General features: G+C 41.6%; 1 protein-coding gene and 1 long non-coding RNA gene across 2 annotated transcripts in view; both read left to right on the top strand.

The window, feature by feature from the left end:
• The window catches only part of niban1a (niban apoptosis regulator 1a), a 29442-nt gene that overhangs the window by 959 nt on the left and 13999 nt on the right, over positions 1 to 14484 (top strand). The window contains exon 2 of the mRNA XM_076278917.1: positions 12775 to 12905. Within this exon, the coding sequence (XP_076135032.1) occupies positions 12775 to 12905 (131 nt within the window). The remainder of the gene's footprint in view (positions 1 to 12774; positions 12906 to 14484) is intronic.
• Positions 4486 to 7622, top strand: LOC143116475 (uncharacterized). The gene is made up of 4 exons (XR_012985794.1): positions 4486 to 4743; positions 5854 to 5921; positions 6107 to 6281; positions 6663 to 7622. It is a non-coding gene; the product is annotated as an uncharacterized LOC143116475 (long non-coding RNA).

Here is a 14484-nt window from a genome sequence, read left to right as displayed (position 1 = left end):
ATTAGTTCCAAAGTTGTCCTCTAGGTAAAGACATGTTGGACACGATAGTAAGGAATTACTGGAGCGCCCTCCACTCCCTGCCTGTCCTTCTGTCCATTTGACTCTGTCTCTTCCTCCCTCTCCCTTTCCTTCCTTATCAGAGGTTATGATCAGATCAGGTCCCTCCTGTTAGCCAGGTCCCACAGCTGGTTTTGGGACCATCTTCATGTCTTCTTTGGTTGTGTAGACCAGCCAGAGTACAAGAGGTAGCATTGAAAGATTGAACGACACAATGTCCAAATATCATGTTACATGTTCGCTGACAGCAGCGAAAATGGCCACGTATGACTTTTGTTTTGCAAATGTTCACTGGCACCAGAGGGAGGGAGGGAGGGAGAGAGAGAGAGAGAGAGAGAGAGAGAGAGAGAGAGAGAGAGAGAGAGAGAGAGAGAGAGAGAGAGAGAGAGAGAGAGAGAGAGAGAGAGATCGATGATTTATCTCGGTGTGTTGACACATCTTCAGGACAGGTGAAAGGAGATCCTGATAGACTGAGACGCAGCATATAAAATCGGTTCTGTGGAATTGTGAGGACATCATATAGACACAGAGTGCAGCCAAGGAGGTTTGCTTTTTCCTTGACTATTGTGTTACTCCTCTTCTAAAGCTGTTGCAAACCACAGAGCTCATGGTGGGTTTTGCCAAACAATGACAAATCAAAACCAACAGAACATTATGTAAATTCAGATCCTGGAAAACAATGCTGTTCATAAATAAGATCAGTTTTAAAAAAACATGTTGACAAAGGGGCATTTACAAAGGCATTATATCATCAGGACCATTCAAACAAAGCCATATTAACAGAAACTTAAAAGATGATTTAGTGCCAGAAATGCACCAAATTCTGGCACTTCGGACTTGCGCACAGATGTAAGATGCCAAACAATGAAACCGACTGTGTTTACCACACATGGAAATGAAGACACAACAAGATGCAATTAAATGCATCTTTATACAAATCATTTACAATCATTACACAAATCAATACGCAAGCATTCAGATAGTTCCATAGTTGGGTAGCTTGGACTTCCAGTCAGAGATCCTTGGCTTTGGATTTTACTGTTTTTGTTACTGTAGCATGTCACTTGAGTATCATGTCTGCCAGTTCTTTCAACTGTTTACATCAGTTCTTATTATTATGACCGCCGCGCCGCGCAGATTTTTTTTTTTTCGCATGTCCAAATTTCCATCAAGGATTCCAGGGACACTGTAAGACCAGGGTACACGAAACTTGGTGGGCATGTAACCCCACATGGATAGCATGGAACTATCGTTTTTCGTTTTGATCTGTAGCCCCCCCGCTGGACTGGACCCCCCGAAAGGAGGGTAGGGCAGACACAGTTTTCTGTGAATATCTCGAGAACCGTAGGGTTTAGGAGGACCATTTTTTTTTTGTATGTTGATCTCAAGGGGCCATGTCAACCTGTTCCATAACCACTCATTTCATGTATAGCGCCACCTAGTTAAACACAAAAAAGTAAAAATGAGGTGTTGTAATCGCAGGTATCTGTGACCTAACAGTCAAAACTGCACGAAATTTGAAGTTTAGGATCATTATGACACCCTCTGAATGCACGCCAAGTTTCGTGGAATTCCGTTCATGGGGGGCCACACAATAAATTAATTTATGTTACTATACACCAACTGGCCTGTAGGTGGCCGGAGACAGTTTTCTGTGAATATCTCATTTTTAGTGACCGTACACCAACAAGGATTCCCGGGACACTGAAAGACCGGGGTACACGAAACTTGGTGGGCATGTAACCGCACATGGATAGCATGGAACCATCATTTTTCGTTTTGATCTGTAGCCCCCCCGCTGGACTGGACCCCCCGAAAGGAGGGTAGGGCAGACACAGTTTTCTGTGAATATCTTGAGAACCGTAGGGCCTAGGATGACCAATTTTTTCCATATGTTTGCCTCCAGGGGTCATGTTAACCCATTCCATGTGCACACATGTGCATAAACAGATACACACGCACACACATACATTCACAGTAATCATACATATGACACATACTCACACAGTATACAAATGTACGCATGCATGCACATGCACATACGCAGGCAAACACACAAGCACACACACACACACACACACACACACATAAACATAAACATGTACACGCACACATGCACACAATTCAAGAATTTCTCAGAATTATGAACAGGCAAGATGGGGATGGGGTTGTATAAAATAAATTTTACGTGTGAAATCTATGAACTAATCATGTTTTGGTACTTGTTGTCTAGCAGATACCAGTGAGAATTGAGTGTGGATAATGCAATTTAGTGAGACAGTTAGAATCATATAGGCCTTTCAGCGTGATTTATTTTTGTGGAAAAAATTTGCTGGACTGGGCGGCGGTCATATTTTGTACCGTTCGGCGGTACATCTAGTTCTTATACGTGTCAGGCTTGGTTTCTGACATAACTTAAAGATTCAGATTTTCGGCGTCTCTTATTTAGTGATGAATTGCACACTCAACCTGACATGACAGAAAGATGTCAAGATCTTCTAACAGGGTGTACTGACTGTCTTCGAAATCAGCACAACTGCACGTCTCGTCTGCTTTTAAACTAACTCAGTGAACCGGAATGGAATGGGAAGAATATTGTTTGGAGGTTGATGTCAAGTCGTCAATGTTGATGTCAAAAGTGCCAGCGCAAGACTGGGTAAAGCTGAGTAGAATGATGAGGGCTCATAGGGAGCTCTGGGTGAGGTGAGTGGAATGGGTAATGATGAGGGTCTCATAGGTAGCTCTGGGTGAGGTGAGTGGAATGGGTAATGATGAGGGGCTCATAGGGAGCTCTGGGTGAGGTGAGTAGAATGGGTAATGATGAGGGGCTCATACTGTAGGTAGCTCTGGGTGAGGTGAGTGGAATGGGTAATGATGAGGGCTCATAGGGAGCTCTGGGTGAGGTGAGTAGAATGGGTAATGATGAGGGGCTCATAGGGAGCTCTGGGTGAGGTGAGTAGAATGGGTAATGATGAGAGGCTCCTAGGTAGCTCTGGGTGAGGTGAGGCGCCATCATGAGTCAGCTGCGCTAATGAGACCCAGTGTTCTCACTGAGCTGTCTCTCAGGACTGGGGATGCTCTGCGGATGCGGAGCCAACCAAACAAAGGCAGAGCGAACACCTGCTGCGTGTGTGTGTGTGTGTGTGTGCGTGTGTGTGTGTGTGTGAAAATAGGATGTGAGAGCTTTTACAGTTACGCCCAGAGGTTGTGTGAATGAATAGTGTCCAAGAGTGACTTGAATTAGTCGATTGTTTTCAGCTTTTACTCGTGTCTGCACAAACAGGAAACTGGGCTTAAGCAGAACCCCCCCGCCCTCCATCCCCTCCAGGTTTTCCCTGTAATTACTTTCATCCATTGATGTGAGGAGAGGTACAGTCTTTGCATGTGGTTTTGAATGTGTGTGTGTGTGTGAGAGAGAGAGAGAGAAAGAGAGAGAGAGAGAGGGTGGGGGGGCAGATGGGCTGAGAGAGTGGGAGACAGAAAGGGAGCATTTGTGTGTTATACTGCAAACCAGAGCTGGGAGAATTTCGATAAATCATACTTGAGCAACATTGCGATAAAGCTACATGGTGTAGAAGTGGTGTTTAAGTTTAATACTGGATAGGTTCCCAGCTTTTATCTTTGCTTTTTATAGCTGTGGGATGTAGCACAAACATTGTACTCTGTCGTAAGTAATTCAGCATTTCACAAGACCTAATTAAAATTACATGTTGGCCTCTTCCTCTCTGTGTCTGTCTATTTGTGTTTGAAGGGTAGAGTGGGGGGGGGGGGGGGGCATTTGTAGGTGCGTGGATGTGTGTGTGTGTGTGTGTGCTATACAGAACTGGTTCTGCAGGTCAGGGCAGCCTCCTGGGTTGGAGTCAAGAATGTTTGAAATCTAAATGAGCGCGTAACAACGCCAAACCAACACACACACACACACAGTGATATTACCAAAGTAATCTATTTCTGAGATCTTAAGTAAGAAGACAGAAAGGCAAGGTAAACGTGAGAGAGTGATGAAGACCGCACAGAGAAAAATAATGGGGAATTTGCGAGACGGCTATTGTGGGAGAGTTGCCGGTGTTTCCCCGGGCACGCTATTTCGGTTACACTGTTGAATGATGTAATTGCACCACAGTCTCATCGGTAGTTGGACTGTTTTGGTAACACATAATTATTCAGCAGCATCCAAGAAGGGCTTAGACATAACACAGAGGTTTGTGTTAATGCTTATAGTTAAGGGATTATATCCATGAGAAACACACTCTACCTTGTGCTCCATGGGATGTGTTGAGATTTCCCCAAGTCGGCGCTGTCCACAGTCCACTGATATTCTATGGATGAGTGGTGGTTCAGGAGAAGTTTGGGGTTTGTTTGGTAAAGGTGTTTTTTTTGGTGACTCTGGATGTCCCATCAAGACCGTTTGTACACTGTAAAAAGTTTCTGTAAATTTACACCCAGATTCTAACATTATTCACCGGTTTTCTTTAATAAACAGGACTTTCCGGTCATTAGTAAGACTAATATGTAAAATCAGGCTCCAACACTGTTATTTACCACGCCCGTAATGTTTATTCTGGAACACACGTACTTCCTGTTATCTATTAACGTTACCTTCGTTCTGGTGATGGGAAGCTGTCTGCTGAGAGAAGACGATAAGTTGGAATCATACCCAAACCCATCGAAAGCCATCAACACAATAAGGTGAGTTTATCTGTCACCTTTGACCAGAAATACAACGTTTGAAAGCACACTGGTCATGTTTATATTAAGTTGTATAATACAACATCTCTGAATGTTACCCTGCTGAAACGAAGTTAGTAGCAGTGCTATTCAGCTAGCCAAGACCGCGCTTTCGCCCTTCTTAAGCCATGCGTTATCGTTATCACTACACTTGTCGATCAAATTTTACGTTTCTTCATTGCAATCTGGAGCCATCTAAATGTATTGGTATGTGTAGGGTATGCGTAGTTTTTGAAAGTTTGACTCGCGGGATTTACCTGCTATAACACGTGCTTGATAGCTAAGTCTGCTTAGCATCATCAGTTTAATAAACCAGTGGCCAAATAAACAATATGGTACAAACGGATCAGTGTTGACTGCTGCTTTCAGTGTTTACTTGTATGCATGGATTTCGCCCGTGTTGAATTACTTAAAGTTGTGTTAAGTCCTTCAGTTTGAAAAGCTAATGCTAGTTAGTAGCCTAGCTAGCTCTCCATAGCAGAGGTGGTTGCATGACACGCGTATGGTATTCCTCCCGAGTTCATTTGAGCTAGCGGCATGCAACAGGAAGATGTTTACATGTCCGATATGTGGACATCAGTCCACTGCGTCTATTTATGTGAGCCATACCTAAATTCATGACTATATACCCAATATAGACCTTCCATGCTGTGTTCCAGATTGGCAAATAAAATTTAAGAGACATGCAGGTCTTGGATTTCCCCTGGGGATCGATCAATAAAGTATCTATCTATCTATCTATTTATCTATCTAGGTCTTTAGACGCACATATATAGAAACCATAAACAATGTGACAAAAAGACGGACACTATTTCAAAAGCAAGCCCCCTTACTTTGCACACACATTCCTCACACAAACATCTATCACACCCGCCTCATCACTTTTAATCATTCAACGGCAGACACACACACACACACACACCTTTCATACTCACCTTGCAGACAACTCACATTCACTCACTCCTTACATACACACACACACACACACTCAGAGATTACATTCACTTTCTCACTCACACACACACACACACATCACAGAGTTGTTGAGTGCCTTTCTTTTCTTTTGCTAAGGGATGTGCGACCGTAGCTGATGTTGAGTCTTCCAAGCCTACCTGTGACGCCTCGCCTGATATTACTAGGTATGTTTGTTTTCATTCACTAGAGTAATAATGATCAACATATACATATTTAAATCAACTTTTGAATACTAAATGTTTTTTTTTCTGTATTGAATTTTGTTTGGACAAAATCCTAAAATGAATCTAATCATAGTTGACATGTGGATCTATATCTTAAATTGAATATGATAAATTATTTTTTTCAGGTGAACGACAAGGTAATCATCAAAAGTGGATGGTCAGCATTGAATCCTTAATCGTTTGTGAAGGGTCCAACCTCGCCACATTTCTAACAGGCCTTGCGACATGTTTCTCCACCTTCTACATTCTGAATCTGCAATATCAGGAGGAGGCAGCGTGCACCCTTGAATTCATCCAGAGGTAAGTTCATGTCACACTTTCGAACCAGAATTTGTTTTATGTGTGGTATGTATTGGGGGGGTTGTGTAGTAGTCTACTATGTAGTTATAAGCACTACTATGCAGGATTACACCCTCTGTAGAGAGCAATCATGCATAGTACTGCTGTAATAACCACAGAACACTATACTTCTACTTCATACAACTGATTAAATCAAATATAAATGCAGTTACAGTAAGTAATAAATGTCAGTTAATTTCATTGTGAGAAAGTGTGTTAACGTTACAAATTCACATCCGATTCATTCACTTTGGCACAATTTTCCTCTACATGAATCCTAGTGTACCCTATCAGTTTTTGTAACTCTCTCTCTTTCTCTCTCTCTCTTTCTCTCTCTCACAGAAAAAAGGCCCAGAAGAAGCCTAAGAACAATCACTAATAAGTAAAGTGAATGTTATACTTGATTTCTCATGAATGTTACTTGATTTCCTCCCTGATTATCATTTATACTCATCTCTGTACTTTAAATTCTTCTGGACATAATCTGTCAGTTTATTCATTTTCACATGTACACAAGCCCAATGCGATGCAATGATATTGATAATTATCTGTGATAATTATTCTGTATCTTATTTGATTTTGAAATAGTACTACTGTAGATAACATGTCTACATTTTACATACATATGTGATACACAAGCCTAATGCAATGTTTTTATTTTCCATGATAATTCTTTTGTACCTTATTCACGATTTTTGAAATACAACTAGATCACGTGTCTACATTTTACATTCATACGTGATACACGAGCCTAATGCGATGTTTTTGTTTTTCATGATAATTCTTTTGTACCTTATTCCTTGTTTTTTGAAATACGATTTTCAAAATACAACTAGATAGCGTGTCTACATTTTAAACGGGCCTAATGAAATGTTTTTGTTTTCCATTGTAATTCCTCTGTGTCTTATTGCCTGTTCTTTGAAATCCGATTTTCAAAATACTACTATGTATCTACATTTTACATTCATACATGATACACGAGCCTAATGCGATGTTTTTATTTTCCATCATCATTCTTCTCTGTCTTATTCCCTGATCCTGAAATACGATTATAGTCAGTCTACATTTTCCAAAATTACTATTTATCTTGCTTCATGTCCCTTCATCTTTCAAAAAGATTACTTTACTGTTAGACTGTCAAGTAAGTGCTGTGAAATAAAATATCTGTTAAATTACAAATAAGTAACTGATGTGAAAACATGGATTTTTATCTTTAAAATGTTGATTTGAGAGTGGATGAACTCAATATATGGCACTTGTTTCCTGTAATTGTAAAAAAATAAAGACCTGTTGTGTAACTAACACGAAGATCACATTTTTTTCTTGTTACCCAACATGAAAATTATGTTATACAGGAATTTAATGTTATGGTAATCTGCCGTTAAACAACGGGAAGCTCCTGGAAATCCTGCCAGTTGTTTCCTGTTAATTTACAGGAAATTAATGTTGTTATTTTACATTAACTTAACGTTAAACCAGGGCACCGTTAAATAACAGGAATCTCCTGGAAACTCTGCTGCCAGTTGATTCCTGTTTTTTTACGGGATAATTTCTTACAGTGTAGGAGCTTGAGAAAACTCAGGTAAAGGTGAGACATTCCATCCCGGGCGAGTCTCCCAGTCGCTCTCTCTCAAACACACACACACACACACACACACACACACAAATACTGCGGCTCACAGCTGAATGTGATTTTGGAACCAGTTCTTACCAAAGGCATGGGGAAACGTCAGAGGAGGCTGATTGCCGGCCAAATCTCTCTCTTCCAGAAAAACCAAGATGGGTTCACCTTTACTCTGCTACACCTATACATTGCTTGTGCACATTTAGAAAAGATAGTGACACGGCATTAAGACAAAACTTTAGTTTAGAGAGTTAGTGTGTTCACTAGTAGACAGTGGTGGGTACAATACTCTCTCTCTCACTCACTCACTCACACACAGACACACATAGACACACAGACACAGACACATCATCCAGCAGTTGAGTAGAGCCAAGTTGTTCCTCAGACTATTCTACATTGTTGCTGGCAGGTATTGTGTGATATGACTTTATAGACCTTGCTATCATATAACAGCTCTCTCAGAGGAGCTCAAATATGGATCCAATCAGCAAAGGAGAACCATCCCCGGAGTAAAAGAGAATCCTTATACTGGACCTTACCCAGATGTTGCCTTGGAGGCCCATGATTCAGTTACTAACACTCAAAGTATGCAACAGAGACAGATGATCAGACAGATGACAGGCTGATCTTGTGAATAAGACATAATGAGATTCATTTGTGCAAAGTAAAATATTAATGTAATTTATTTGGTTGAATTTAATGAATAAGGAAATTGAGGGCATTTAAATGTCAGGTCAGTTCTTCCAGATGAGTGCTTGCTACATTCTACGTGAATGAAACATGGCCATTCCTGAGCCATTCATCACGAACTTTAGAAAAGCCACATCCACCCAAGTGTAAAGGATGCTGAGGTGACTCTGTGATGAGTCATCTGAAGGCCAGTGAATGGGTCTCTATGAAAGCCCCAGGCACATATAAAGCTGGGCCATTTGGTAATCTAAAATCCTTGCCTACTTCAGTTTATAACACTTGGCTGTGCTTTGCTTGAGTTCATAGCAAACACAAATCTAATAGGGGTTGAAAGGCAAGTTTGGAAATTATCAGGATGTTTGTAGCGTGTGTGTGTGTGTAACAACATCCTCTAAATTTGCTCAGTATGTGGCGATGAGGGAAAAAAACAATACCTTTTAAATGAGGTAATTGTTTTGCAGAGTCACAGAATCTATCCCTCCTCCTCCATAAATGGACTATAATGCATTTGACCTGAATCCTGGTCTCTTAGGGAAAACCCCTGTTCTGAATTACAGCTGTGAGAAAAGTGTTGTAATGCGGGCTTCTCCAGACATCTGGTCTGAAGTCGACATGATAGATGCATGTGCATTGTTCTGGTGGGAAAATAGTTTTTCTGTTGGCAAATTCAAATGCCATAAACTGTGTGTGTTTGTGCATGCACGTGTGTGTGTGTGTGTGTGTGTGTGTGTGTGTGTGTGTGTGTGTGTGTGTGTGAGCAAGACCATCAATGTGTCAAAGTCCATAGCCTATGTTAGGATGTGAATACTTCCACAGGATTGCCGTGAGTCACTTCCTCCTCAAATAGGAAATGGTGCACTGATGTAATTTCCTCTTTCAAACTGATGACCTGTGGAACCACTTTGCACTTCTACTGTTCCAGATCAGTCCTCTAGTTAAAAAAAACATTGAATATATAGGATGGGTAAGAATAAATAGGAATAAGTCATAGCAAATGCTTTGTGTATTGCAGGGACCGTTGGCAATGGGAAATTGCATTGCAACCAACAAAGTTGCTAACTTAGCAGCTATGGTTTTCGGAAACGCACCCCAGCTCTGTCACATGTGTTTGACTGCCTCTGTTCCCACTGGGTGGGTCTGGTCACCTTTGAGCTTGTTTGCTACCTGATCTGCCTTTGTCCTCGTTCCTCCCTCCCGGTTCCTGTGTGCTCATGAGTGCCAGTCCGTGCAGGCAGAGCAAAGGGGAGAAGGGGAGAGGGGGAATTATGTGTTACAGACGATCAAACACACCATAACAGAAAAAAAGCCACAACAGTGAGACATGGAATGAGTCGAAGGGTATTGTGAGCTTAAAGGAACCATATGTAAGATTGTGGCCAAAACTGGTACTGCAATCACTTTCAAATTACTGTAGAGCAGTGTATCCCCTCCCCCTCCCCCCTGACTCGAGGTTGCCAACCCGGATGCCAAAACACTACTGACTTTGTGATTAGCAGATAGGTGGAGGGTGGCGCATCAGGCCAAAACACAACATGACATGACAAAACACAACATCAACATCAGTTGAGGGCTGCAACTTCACTTTTTAAATGACAATATCCTGGCCGGACTACTGTAGTCAGTAATATAAGTATTTGAAATGAACATGATTTCTTAATGTCTAGTGACATATCACCACCAACTAAGTGTGTAGTTCTCAATCTTGAAGAAATGTTTTTTTTTTTAACTCAGCAGCCAATCAAACACACTCCTCTCTTCAGTGCCAATTTGTTTGTTACCCATTTACAAAAGCCAGTACGGTGGTGTGAATGAGCCCTGGACGTTTTGGGTGCACACGCAATGCAGGCAGCTAGAGGATGACGTAGAGAATTCAGCATAAAACATTACAATCTGCACCTTTAAAGGAACCATATGTAAGATTGTGGCCAAAACGGGTACTGCAATCACTTTCAAATTACTGTAGAGCAGTGTATCCCCTCCCCCTCCCCCCTGACTCGAGGTTGCCAACCCGGATGCCGAAACACTACTGACTTTGTGATTAGTAGATAGGTGGAGGGTGGCGCATCAGGCCAAAACACAACATGACATGACAAAACACAACATCAACATCAGTTGAGGGCTGCAACTTCACTTTTTAAATGACAATATCCTGGCCGGACTACTGTAGTCAGTGATATAAGTATTTGAAATGAACATGATTTCTTAATGTCTAGTGACATATCAGGGCCATTTTATGATTAATTGAAATACATTTCTTACATATGGTTCCTTTAAGAAGTCTCCATGTGCGGTTGTTGAAAGGAAACGGCCATTCTTTCTCTCTCTCTCTCTCTCTCTCTCTTTATTTTCCCTCCTTTTCTTGCCATCTGCATAGTCAGTGGAAAACTTCAAGCTGCTCTTTGTTTTTAGGGCAAACAAGTAAAAATTTCCACCATCTCTCACTTAACACCGGGAAGGGAGCCAATTAGGACATGCCTTCCTAGAATGATTTATCTCTCATTCTCTCTCCGTCTCTCTCTCTCTATCCTTCTTTCATTTCTCCTGCTCTCCTTCCCTTCGTCCCATATGATATGATATTATCCCATAATATGACTATGAAGTTATAGTAGTGTTCGATCGTCACAGCATCACATCACAGCACCCATGTCATCAAAACCTGATACATGCTCAGAATTATTGTAGAGTTTGTATATGCTTCACAATGTGTTTTCTTTTTGCCCTGGATTATTGTTTTTTTTTTTCCTGGAAGAAAGAGAAAGCAGAAGAAAGCATAGCATCTGCTGGTGTTGAGGGGGCTCGGGCTGAGAGATGCAAACCCTGTAGAATGCATTTTGTGGTGTTGCAAACCTAGTTAAGAGAGAGCAGACATCCCGAGTCTCCCGCATGTTGATAGCGGCTTCCTAACGCCCGCAAATTAGATAAAATCTCCCGGGATCTAGAGCAAGCGATCACACAGACCGAGACTTAAAATCGTGTGTGCATCTGAGTGTAGCGCACACACAACAGGGGGGAGAGAGAGGTGTGTTGCGTGTGTGCCTGAGCGCATCCAAGACAGAGAGCATCCTGTGATTGATAATGACTGACTGACTATTATTGTGTTACATGCTTCAAATGAAATGAAAATAATTCAGTGGAAATGCATGGATTCCAGTTTCTTCCAGTAGCAGCAACTGGAATCCATGCATTTCCACTGAATTATTTTTGGAATCTGATCCCTTATCATACCTGTTCATTCTTACTCGTTGCTCGACTTATCGTGACTAAATTCAAGATGGCTGCAAACGCTAAACTTCGTGAAGATACTGTCTGTATAAATCGTCTTGTAAGTAAACTACCAGTGCTTTTTCAAAGTTCTCAATGTCTCGTTTTAAATGACAGGGCCCTCGGAAGTCTACCAATGAAGTGTGGAGATACATTGAGCCTCGTAAATGGTGTAAAACAGTGATTTATTTTCATGGCTAGCCCAATGCCGAAGCACCACAATTGAAAAAGCTGTTGGTAGCATCGGCTAACTAGCGCCAGATTTTGGAGTGCAGGGGACAAGCCGAGATGGGCTATGAGACATACGTTCACACTCGGTATCATGTTTCAATACACTTTAGGTCAATATCACACCGGAATTCTCCTTTAATGTCTTAAGTGAAAATTGAGGAAATATCTAACCTTTAAGGACACCAATTTTCTTAGTGAATGAATAATGTATCATAAATAAATAAATGTTCTTCCTTAAAATACAGGGGTCATAAGTATTCCCACCCCTATGTTAAATTCCCGTAGAGACAGGCAGATTTTTATTTTTAAAGGCCAGTTATTTTGTGGATCCAGAATACTGTGCATCCTGATAAAGTTACCTTGGCCTTTGGAATTAAAATAGCCCCACATCATCACATACCCTTCACCATACCTAGAGATTGGCATGGGTGTTATTTCAGTTAGCCTATTAGCTGGTTTGATGCTCATTGAGCTCAATGCAAATCAAACCAGCTAATAGGCTAACTGAAATAACATGTGTTGTGAAATAAAATGTGATTGTGAAATAAAATGTGTTGTGTTGTTGATAAGAGATGTGTGTTGTGTTGTTGAGTGTGAGTAGTATATGAGTTGTGTTGTTGATGAGACATGTGTGTTGTGTCGGTGCAGGTCGAGCCCAGCAGGAGCTTGATGCCTTCAGCGTGCTCTATAAGCAGCAGTACTCAGTGGAGTACTGCAACAAGATACGGGACGAGATGAACCAGCAGGAGGAGCAGCGGACACAGCTGCTCAAACAAAGGGTATGGACTGTGTGTGCGTGTGTGCGTGTGTGTGTGCGTGCGTGCGTGTGTGATTGAGGGGATGCAAACGGATTATCATTGGTTTGTGTCTCAGTGAGTCGATCAGTGACTGTGAGTGCTGTATGCGCGGTATGCATTAGACCAGTGGTCTCCAACACGGTGCCCGCGGGCACCAGGTAGCCCGCGGGACGGCTATGAGGCGCCCCCAGCGCACTTTCTAAAAATAGCCAACAGGTCGCCTGCAGATCACGCTCTAAAAACACGCTCCATTGTGAAGTTTTCAATAGATATTTAAGTCTAGACCAGAACCATTTTAAGAATGTATGTAGCCATACATCTGTAACATTAAATTGATATTGGTGATACCTTTGTAGCTGCGTTAAATTTTAGCCTTTGGCTCCAAATCCGTTTCCCATTCAATCTTTAAACAACAACGGAAGCGGAGCGCATACACGATGCTCGCACGCATAGACAGTAAAGGGGGAAAAAACTTGCTTGTCTGGTGTAGCCAATGGAAGCATATCTTCAAAAGTTCTGTGGCCATTCCATGTTCGTCAAATACGGTTCTTGCATGATTGTTCAAGGACTGAAAAACAATGGCTTTAGCTCACAGGCCTTTTCTCCTCCTAGGCAACTGCCGAATAATAGCGCTGAAAATGTTATAGCATGTATGACTGAGCAGGACTGTGCATTACCCTTTTTGTCAGATCATGGATCATTTCAGGTGTGCAATAACTTTAAAATGAGTTTTCATATGTTAGGGTCGTGTGGGCGATTACTATTGAAATGTTAAAACCGAATTGTCCACTGAAATCAGAACTTAAACAACCCCTGAATTCATAATGGTGGGTGGGTATAAATTGGGTACAAATTCTAACCCAAATTATTAATTGCACAAAAAGATAGTTTTTTTTGTAAAAAAAAAAAAATAGATTAGATTCCCCATGCAAAGTATGAAATGAACAAACTGAACAAAAATTTTGGTAGTGTTGCATAGGTTATTGATATTAAATTTGAAAATACAGTTGCTTAATATATAAAGATGTATAGGCCTGCACAATATTGATAATTTAAAAGTAAAAATCACATACAGTAGGCCTATTATTTAGGAGGACTACCCTCGCAAAAAAGGGGTGAGGGTATGTTTGTTTTAAATGAGTAGCCCTCCATATGATTTCGGGTCTTCAGGTAGCCCTCATTCCCAAAAAGGTTGGAGACCCCTGCATTAGACAGAATAGATACAATCAAGTGATGAGACAGGCTCCTCTGATGTGATTGTGATCTGAGATGCTCCGCTCTGGCCTGCTTCCCCAGGAGCCTCTGAAGTGTGTATGTGTGTGTGTGTGTGTGTGTGTGTGTGTGAGAGAGATTTGTGTTGTGTGATCTGAGATGCTCCTCTCTGGCCTGCTTCCCCAGGAGCCTCTGAAGTGTGTGTGTGTGTGTGTGTGTGTGTGTGAGAGAGATATGTGTTGTGTGATCTGAGATGCTCCTCTCTGGCCTGCTTCCCCAAGAGCCTCTGAAGTGTGTGTGTGTGTGTGTGTGTGTGTGTGTGTGTGTGTGTGAGAGAGATATGTGTTGT

The sequence above is a fragment of the Alosa pseudoharengus genome, unplaced genomic scaffold, assembly GCF_046254945.1.
Source record: "Alosa pseudoharengus isolate Yale_2024_CS ecotype anadromous, Long Island Sound unplaced genomic scaffold, YU_APseudo_1.1 YU_APseudo_1.1_scf_11, whole genome shotgun sequence".
In the NCBI taxonomy this organism is placed as follows: domain Eukaryota; kingdom Metazoa; phylum Chordata; class Actinopteri; order Clupeiformes; family Clupeidae; genus Alosa; species Alosa pseudoharengus.
Note: the sequence above shows the minus strand (reverse complement) of the source record. Positions and strands in the feature narration are given on the sequence as shown.